This window comes from Rhinolophus sinicus, linkage group LG06 (genome assembly GCF_036562045.2).
Source record: "Rhinolophus sinicus isolate RSC01 linkage group LG06, ASM3656204v1, whole genome shotgun sequence".
NCBI lineage: Eukaryota > Metazoa > Chordata > Mammalia > Chiroptera > Rhinolophidae > Rhinolophus > Rhinolophus sinicus.
In genome coordinates, this window is record NC_133756.1 from 123,345,684 (window position 1) to 123,356,185 (window position 10,502).

The 10,502-nt window shown below is 35.8% G+C and overlaps 1 protein-coding gene across 1 annotated transcript; it reads left to right on the forward strand.

Annotated features, from left to right (window-relative positions):
* The first annotated feature begins 271 nt into the window (after positions 1-271).
* Positions 272-1,210, forward strand: LOC109445589 (olfactory receptor 2AG2). Its single transcript, XM_019728066.2, has one exon. The coding sequence runs from the start codon at positions 272-274 to the stop codon at positions 1,208-1,210; it is 939 nt and encodes a 312-aa protein (XP_019583625.2).
* Positions 1,211-10,502: the final 9,292 nt, after the last annotated feature.

A 10,502-nucleotide genomic window follows, 5' to 3' on the forward strand; every position in this document is an offset into this window, starting at 1 on the left:
GACATAAACACTCTGATATTCCTGGGCAGAGCCTCATCTGTTATCCTATTTCTGAGTCCTCCCAGGTCACATTTTATCATAACCAGTTAAAACAAACCAACAAATTAAAAAGAAAAAAGAGGTAACGTCAATTACCAGTGGGAAAGGCATCACCTCATTGGATTTATTTTGGCCATTCTCAGGAGCTTTTGATGTTACAAAACCAAGCAACCATTTTGGCAAAGTTTGAGCAAGAATCCATTTGGTTCTAGGCAACTAGAGACAGCACAGAATGGAGCACTGGAACTCCACCCTGGGAAGTGGCTTCTTACTGATGGGGATTCTGAAGGACAGTGGGTCTCCTGAGCTGCTCTGTGCCGCAATCTCAGCCTTGTACCTGTTGGCCCTGACCAGCAATGGCCTGCTGCTCCTGGTTATCACAAAGGATGTCCGTCTCCACGTGCCCATGTACCTCTTGCTTGGGCAGCTCTCACTGATGGACCTCCTCTTCACATCTGTTGTCACTCCCAAGGCCATCGTGGACTTTGTGCGCAGCGATCCCACTATTTCCTTTGGGGGCTGTGCCCTTCAGATGTTTCTGGCACTGAGCCTGGGTGCTGCAGAGGACCTCCTACTGGCCTTCATGGCCTATGACAGGTATGTGGCCATTTGTCATCCTCTGAACTACATGGTCCTCATGAGTCCGAGGGTCTGCTGGGTCATGGTGGCCACATCCTGGATGCTGGCATCCCTAAATGCTCTAGGACATACCTTGTATACCATGCACTATCCCTTCTGCATGTCCCGGGAAATCAGGCACCTGCTCTGTGAGATCCCACCTCTGCTGAAGTTGGCCTGTGCAGATACCTCCAGATATCAGCTCATGGTGTATGTGACAGGTGTGACTTTCCTCTTGCTCCCTCTTTCTGTCATTGTTACCTCCTACACACTAATCCTATTTACTGTGCTCCACATGCCCTCAAATGAGGGGCGGCAGAAAGCCCTAGTCACCTGTTCTTCTCACCTGACTGTGGTCGGGATGTTCTATGGAGCTGCCACGTTCATGTACGTCCTGCCCAGTTCCCTCCACGGCCCCAAGCAGGACAACATCAACGCTGTTTTCTACACAATTGTCACTCCAGCCCTGAACCCCCTCATCTACAGCCTGAGGAATAAGGAGGTCATGGGGGCCTTGAGGAGGATCCTGGGAAAATACATTTTGCCAACATAGTCCACCTTCTAGGAGGGCTCATGGCTTGATTCCAAAATTCATTTCTCCACAAAGTCAGAAGATTTTTGCTAAGAGTCAAATATTCATGATAAAAGCACCATAATGCAGAATATATCTTTTAATATAAAAACGAAGGAATGTAACTTTGTTTGTGAAATACTCTTTTAAAGCTTCTCTTTATGAGGTGACTTATAAGGCATGAGTGAGTTTCTATGTAAAATATACTCTGAATTAAATGGATCTAGGGGCTTTTGACAACTTGGGGCATGTCCTCTGTCTTTGGGAGTCCAAAAGGACCAAGGTAGGAGTGAAAGAAAAGAGAGTGTCAAGTGGGAGGCCTAAGCAAGGCCCATAAATCCGGGCAGGGGACCTTAAGTTTTGCACAAATTTTAGACTAAGTAACCTTGTTAAAAGAACATGTAGGCAGCCTAGTTTAATGCTCCAACTCGTGGTAGTTTGCATATATTTGCTTCATGTTCTCACCTCCCTTTCCAAACATCAGCCATTATGGAAACTCTCCTTCCTGGACACTCCAGCAGGTCTTTTCTGTTTGTTTGTCTTTGTTTTATATTTGTTTTTGACATGGGTATTTTTTTATACTGCCTAAAATCCAAATGTTACTGAAATGAATAAAATACAAAGTTAAGGCAGCTCATCATCTAGGCCCATGGGAAACAGCTATGCTTATTTCTGGGCAATAAACAAAACAGAAACAAAATGGTTTTCCATTGTCTCAGGCTATCTTGAAACATCCCTATGATTGCCAAGGGTTCATATGCTTGATATGTGTGGTTGTGTGAGTCTGTGGATGTATATTTGTGCTGAAAAAGGAGGAGCCAACATATAAATTCATTTTCTAATAGCTTCAATATGCTGTACTACCATAGTTTGTTTATAAGTATGGAAGCATTTAAACAAAACTTGAGTTGTTTTGAAGCCTTGAAATAGGACAGTTCATTAAGTGGCACTATTTTTTAGAATATTGCATATTTTTTTTGCAAATTGCCCTACACTTCCTTTTTTTTTATTAAAAAATAAAACAGCACTGTTTCATCTTTAACACTAAAAGAAGTTATTTTTTAAAAAAATAAGTAGGCAAAAACCAACCGAAAATCTCCTGTTGAATAGAGATTTTTTTTTTTGCTTAGTATTTTTCAGGTGATTGTATCTTATAATTCCAATTCTTAGTTCAGAAAATGTCTACATATATTAATTTAGCAATAACTGATATTTAACTTTTAAATAAGTGCTTAAAAAAGCTTTTTAGTCTCCCTGCAATTTATTATGGTATAGGATATATGTTGAGGCTTTAATTTCATTGTGTTTTCAAATAGCTTATTTTTCTATTAGCATTTTTAATAATCCTTCCATATTATTTATTTGTTATTCTTTGTATAATTGCTTGACTATATATATGATCTTCTTATACATATAGCAATAGGGAGTATTTCTGGGCTAGTTCTCTAGTTCCAGTCATTAAGAATTTCTTCCCCTATTTTTCCTCACCAGCTTTTCCTTAAGTTTTATCATATATTTATTTTTTCTGATGAACTTTTGAATCATCTGCTAAATGTCAAAAACATTCCATTGCTATATTTATTGTGATTATGTTTAACTCATGAATTGATTTGGGGATTTTGACTTTTGTTTTCCTTTATGTCATTTTAATTAAAAAATATACTGGTAAGTGGAAAATTTATTGAGGTAAGGAATTTTCACTTTTTGTGTGTTGATTTTGTAGCTGGCAAACTTACTGTATTTGTTTATGGTTTCTAATAGCTTTCTGGTGGAGTGTTTATGGTTTTCTGATTTTTATCTTGGGTCAAATTTCTAGAAGCGGAATTACTGAGATTCAGGCAAAAAAACAACAACAACAAAACCCTCAAATTCTTTTTACAAAGAGACAAATTGCTTATCAGTAATTTGAAAACATTTTGCATTCTGACTTGCAATTTTCTGGGAATGCCTGCCTCACTAAACTCTTTCTAGTGCTGCCTAATCTCATGAAATCACTTTGCTAATCTGTTAACATATTAATGCAATGTAACAGATGTTTTCATTTAAATTGCTTATTTTGTTTGAGCCCAATGATTTTCTGTAGCTCTTTATAGACAAGGTCACAAAAAATTTGATAGGTATATATGTGGCAACATTCACTTTCAGTTATGATTTAGTTATGTGATAGGATTTATTGGCTAGAAAAGTGTTACAATATTTATGTAGTTACATATATCCATTTTTTTCTTAGTACTTTTCAGGTGATTATATCTTATAATTCCAATTCTTAGTTCAGAAAATGTCTACATATATTAATTTAGCAATAACTGATATTTAACTTTTAAATAAGTGCTTAAAAAAGCTTTTTAGTCTCCCTGCAATTTATTATGGTATAGGATATATGTTGTGGCTTTAATTTCATTGTGTTTTCAAATAGCTTATTTTTCTATTAGCATTTTTAATAATCCTTCTATATTATTTATTTGTTATTCTTTGTATAATTGCTTGACTATATATATGATCTTCTTATACATATAGCAATAAGGAGTATTTCTGGGCTAGTTCTCTAGTTCCAGTCATCTATTAAGAATTTCTTCCCCTATTTTTCCTCACCAGCTTTTCCTTAAGTTTTATCATATATTTATTTTTTCTGATGAACTTTTGAATCATCTTCTAAATGTCCAAAAAATCCCATTGGTGTATGTATTGCGATTGTGTTCAAATCATAAACTGATTTGGGAATTTTCAATTTTTGTAATACTCAGTCTTACCTTCCAGGAACATAGTGTCCTAGTACAACACTACCATAGCACTCTTCATTATTCTCTGAAAATACTATTTCACACCTTCAGTCTCAGTTTATATCCTTGCATCATACATCCTTGAGAAAAGAGAAGGAGTCATAATAGGGCTTCCTCATCTTCCACCACCAAATTAACTAGCATGTCTGCACATAGCTCTTTGTCTTTTAAAAGGACCCATCAGGGGCCAAACCCTCCACTAGTACTCTAAATACCTAGTTCTTTTATTGCTCAAAGAAACAGTCTTGAAATTACCTGCTTCTCCTGTGTGTTATTTCTCTCTCTCTGCTGGAACATTTGATATAGTTCACAGACATGCTCTACTATTTCCCATCTTAAAGAACCCTCCCTGAACCACATTTCCTCTCCAGGTACACTGCCTTTCTCAGAGAAAATCACCTTGAAAGATATGCCTGTACCCATAGCTTCCACATCCTTTCCTACCATTCATGACTCGTGTCGCTGTAGTAAGGCTCCTCCTTGCCCCACCACCCACCTGCGCTGCAGTTCTCCTTGTCAATGTCAGTAATATTCATGTTGCAAATGCTGTATCACTTCTCTGTCTTCATCCTACTCAAACATTCTGCCACATTCAAAACAACTGACCACTCTATCCTTCCTGAAATACCTGCTTCTTCTTACTTCCAGGCCCCCACACACACTAGATTTTCCAATTTCCCCACTGGACTCAGGCTTTACTTAGTCCACTTCTCCTCTTCATCATGATATTTAAATATTGAAGTGCCTCATGGCTCCATTGCAAATTTCCCTTTATTCTGACTCAAACCTTTCTGCCTTAGTAAATTCATCATTTCATGAGTTTGAATTCTATTTACATTCATTTGACTCCCAGTGACGTGACCTCTTCTAAAGCCCAAAATCACTTAGCTAACTGCTGATGTGACCCTTTTTGCCTGGATATCTTCAGCTTTTCCCTTTTAATCCAAAACTGAATACTTGATCCATCCCCTAAAGTCTGTTCTTCCCACAGTTTTTCTTGTTATAAAAGGCAGCATTATCACTTTTAGTCTTGGTTAAACTAAAAATTGATATATAATCCTTGTTTCCTCTCTTTGCCTTACTACTACTCCCAAACAAGATCTTATAAACTCTGCCTCTACAATGTAGCCCAAATCTTTTCACTTCTCTCTTTTAATTGCAGGTTTACAAAACAATGTGATAGTTAGACATTTACATCCCTCCCAAACTGACAACCCCTCTCCCTCAATCTACTACCCCTCTGACACTGTATGTGGTACACTAAATACATTATAATAGCTGTTACAATTCCCTATGCTATAAACCACATCCTGTGACCACGTACATATATCAAATTATAGTTGACATTCAATATTATTCTGCTCCATCTTCAGGTGCACAGCGCAGTGCTCAGGCATCTATACAGTCCATGAAGTGGTCTCCCTAATAAGACAAGTATCCACCTGACACCCTACAAAATCTTTACAACATTTTGATTATATTCCTCAAACTGTTTAACGTATCCCCATGGCAATATTGTGGCTACATATTTGCACTTTGTAGTCCTCTCACCTTGTCCTCCATCTCCACCCTGCTCCCATCTGTAACCATCAGTTTTTTCTCTATATCTCTGAGTCTATTTCTGTGTCGTTTGCTCATTTATTCCGTTCTTTAGATTCCACATATAAGTGAGAGCATATGGTATTTGTCTTTCTCAGTCTGACTTATTTCATTTAGCATAATACTTTCTAGGTCCATCCATATCAATGCAAATGGTAAGATTTCATTCTTTTTCATGACCGAGTAATACTCCATTGTATAAATGTACCACAGTTTCTTAATCCAGTCATCTACCGATGGGCATTTCAGTTGTTTCCATATCTTGGCTATTGCGAAGAGCACTGCAATAAGCATAGGGGTGCATATATTTCTTCAAATTAGCATTTTGGACTTCTCTGGATAGATACCTAAGAGTGGAATAGATGGGTCATAAGGTAATTTCATTATCAATTTTTTGAGATATCTCCATGCTGCTTTCCACAGTAGCTGCACCAACCTACAATCCCACCAACCGTGCATGAAGGTTCCCTTTTCTCCATATCGTCGCCAGCACTTGTTTGTTGATTTATTGATGATAGCCATTCTCACTGGATTGAGGTGGTATCTCCTTGTGGTTTTTATATGTATTTCTCTAATGATTAGTGAGGTTGAACACTTTTTCATATGTCTGTTGGCCATATGTCTGTTCGCCTCTTTAGAGAAATGTCTCTTCATGTCCTCTGCTCAGTTTTTATTTGTGTTGTCTGTTTTTTTGATGTTGAGTTGAATGAATTTTTAAATACATTTTGGATATTAACCCCTTATCAGATGTGTCATTGACAAATATCTTCTCCCATTCAATAGGATGCCTTTTTGTTTTATTGAAGGTTTCCTTTGCTGTGAAAAAACTTTTTGGTTTGATGTAATCCCATATGTTTATTTTTTCTTTTACTTCCCTTGCCTGAGGGGATATATTAGTAAAAATATTACTAAGGGTAATGTCTGCTACTTTACTTCCTGTCTTTTCTTCTAGGAATATTATAGTTGCAGATCTTACATTTAAGTCTTGAATCCATTTTGAACTTATTCTTACACATGGCATAAGGAGGTGGTCCAGCTTCATTTTTTTGCATGTGTCTGTTCCCCTTAAGATCAGGAACAAGACAGAGTTGCCCACTTTCACCACGTTTATTCAACATAGTTCTGCAAGTTCTAGCCACAGCAATGAGACAAGAAAAATAAATAAAAGCCATCCACATTGGAAAGGAGGAAGTATAATTGTCATTATCTGCAGATGACATGATACTATATATAGAGAGAACCCCAAAAACTCCACCAAAAAGTATTAGAACTGATAAATGAATTTAGTAAAGTAGCAGGATACAAAATTATTCAGAAATCAGTTGCATTTGTATACATCAATAACAAACTATCGGAAGGAGAAATTAAGAAAACAATCCCATTTACAATTGCTTCAAAAACTATAAAATACTTAGGAATAAATTTAACTAAAGAAGTAAAAGACTTGTACTCAGAAAATTAGAAAACACTGAAGAGGGAATTCAAAGAAGATACAAATAAATGGAAATACATACCATGCTCATGGATGGGAAGAATTAATATAGTTAAAATGTCCATACTACCTAAGTTACTATATAGATTCAATGCAATTCCTATAAAACTACATAGGACATTTTTCACAGAATTATTAAGTTGGTGCAAAAGTTATTTGGTTTAAAATAATTGCAAAACTGCAATTACTTTTGTACCAACCTAATAGAACATATAATCCTAAAATTTATATGGAACCATAAAAGACCCCGAATAGCAATGGCAATCTTGAGAAATTAGAATAAAGTGGGAGATATCATGCTGCCTGATGTCAAATCATATTACAATGCTATAGTAATCAACACAGCATGGTACTGGCATAGAAACAGACACATGGAGCAATGGAACAGCATAGAGAGCCCAGAAATAAATCCATACCCATATGGTCATTTAATCTATGACAATGGAAGCAAGAATTTACATTGGGGTAAAGACACTCTACTTCCCACTATCTTGATTACTACTACTGAGCAAAACTGCTAAATCTACCTACTAGATTGTATTTTCAGTACAAATTTCTATGCTAGGATTGAGATGGACACTAGAGTACATAGTCAGTCATGACTTTGGAACCAAACTGCCTGAGTTTCATTCCCAGTTCTACCACTTACTAACTGTGAGATATTGGTGAATCACTTTAACAAGTTTTCATCTGTAAAATGGGATTAAATGTAGTACCTATCTCATAGAGTTGCTGTGAGGTTAAGTGAGTTTATATATGTAAAGTACTTAGAAAAGTGCCTGGAACATAGTAAGCCCTCAGTAAGTATTTTCTATCACAATCATCAGTTTTGCTGGAACTTCTGAGTGGCACAATTCAGGTTAGTCATTGTGACTTAGATGTCATATTGAGACATAATGTGTCACAGGTTAATTTTCCAGCAGCACACACTGGGTGGAATTCAAAGTGTGTGTGTGATGATTATTAGGAATTAATGGCTGTAAAAAAAGAGGGCGGAAACAGGACTGGGCAGACAGAAGATTAGAAATTACAATGCAGGCTCCACAAAGCTCGCATGAGAATTGGCTGTCAGGCTGAATCTGCAGGGATTTTATATAGTATCATCACCTGACGTGGTCATGGGATCCTGGCTGACCCAGACACATGAAACTTCATGGGAGATGCTCTCTGCCGCTAAGACAGACCCCAAGAGTTGGAAGCTGTATGTTGACCTCATTCCCAGCAGTTGGATAGCAAGTGCTTTCTTAAAGGAGGAACTGGGCAGTGCACCTTTGTGTCTGTCACATTGTTTGATAGACTCACCTAGAGTTTGGTAATTTTCGAGGAGAATGTACCATTATTTGCCCTTGCTACTTACTGTTAATTAAAGGTGTAGACTCCTGAAGTTACATGCTAGTTTGTGGTCCTGTGTCTTCTAGACCTGCAAATGATTTCTCAATCGTAAGAATATAAAACGTTAATCACAAGGGTTACAATGAATTGTCCTCTGGGATCTCAACCAATTTTGTATTTAACCTGATGATCTTATCTGTAACATTTAAAAATGAATATCCTGGTGAAATATATACATCCCTTTTCCTCACATGCTTTTTGAATCAGCTTTACCATCTTGTAAAGTTAATAAATATATTTTTTCTATATTGTATGCATTATATTTTTAGCTTTTGAAATATTTCCTTTGACATGTGCAAATGAATAAGAAACAAGACAAAGGTTTGTGACTAATCTATCTGGAAAAGAAAATGTTTATATATTTTATAAAATAGTAAATGTGAATTTTAATATCATTGCCTATGATGACCAAAAGGCATAATAAAAGTGCTTAGAAATTAAAAACTACATTCCGTAAGACATACAATATCTTTACATTTCACATGTCTCAAAAATTTTAAAACAATTTTATAAGAGTATTTTTAACATTGCTAAGTAGACAGGATTTAACTGTCAGTATTTCTAGTGTCCAACTGTGTGTGTGTGTGTCCTTATGTAACATTCCGTCTTAAATTGCACCTCCTTCTTTACTTGCATAAATAATGCCACTCACTTACCGAAACTCTTTTTTAAATTTAGATGCTAATTGGGAAGACGTGAAATTTAAAGTTTCAGGCAATATTTCAGACATTTTTGAATCAGAATTTAAAGAGCCTATATCTTACAGCTTAATAAAATGCAAAATGAAAATATAATTGGGTATGTAGAATGGTTTAGTCACTGGAAAAGTTTGGCAGTTTCTTATCATCTTAAACACATAGGTACCATACAACTAAGCAAGTTCATTTAGAGGTATTTACCCAAGTGAGTAGACAATTTATGTTAATTCAAAAAATCTATACATGAATGGTTGTAGTGACTTTTAAAAATAATCAACAAAAACTGGAAACAGTGCAAACATCCTTCCACTGATAAATGGATAACCAAACTATGATACATACATATAATTGGATACTACTCAGCAATAAATGAGAATAGACTACTAAATGGACACTAAAATATGAATGAATCTCAAAAATATTATTCTGTCAAAAAAGCTAGATCAAAATGTTTGATACCATTTATACGACACTCTGGAAAAGGCCAAAATAAAAGTGTCAGTAAACAGACTAGACAGTTTTCAGGGGCTTGCATAAAGGCAGGAGATGATTACAAAAGGTCACCAGAGAACTTTGCGGATTGATGAAACTTCTGTATCTTAATTTTAGTGGTGGTTACATGATGAGATACATTCATCAAAATTTACAGAACTATAATCTGAAAAAGGTGAATTTTATTGTACACATATTTAAAAAATATAGCAAATGATAATTTTAAATAAATGAACATGAGGCTTTTAATCTTCTGCTTCTACAGCCTTCAGTACCCAGAGAAAAATGCCATTTTCATATCATTATTTTTGTCCAAGAAGTTTAGTTTTACGCTTTAAAATACAAATATGTTTATTCTTTTTCAATTAAACTTGCCAACTCATTCACTGAACCAATTTCTCTGTTTACCATTCCTCTGTGTATTATATATATTCCCTAGGCGTCACTTCTTGCAGACATTTTTTACTGGGGATCATTAGCAATAAACTGTTTTAGTTTATGTTTTTAATTTGTCTTCACTCTTTAATGATGGATACCTGTGATTAGAATTCTAGGTGTGCAGTTAGTTATATTCCCTTAGCACTTTGAAGATTTTATTCCATTGTCCTAGTACCATTGAAAACTCCACTATCACCTAACTGTCGTTATTAGTGGGTAATCCATATTTTATCTCTAGGAGGATTTAAAAGATTTTTCTTTAACATTCATTTTCTAATAGCTTCAATATGCTGTACTACCATAGTTTGTTTATAAGTATGGAAGCATTTAAACAAAACTTGAGTTGTTTTGAAGCCTTGAAATAGGACAGTTCATTAAGTGGC

Excerpts from the sequence above, each read along its gene's own strand:
- LOC109445589 (XM_019728066.2), top strand. The coding sequence starts at position 272 with ATGGAGCACTGGAACTCCACCCTGGGAAGTGGCTTCTTACTGATGGGG.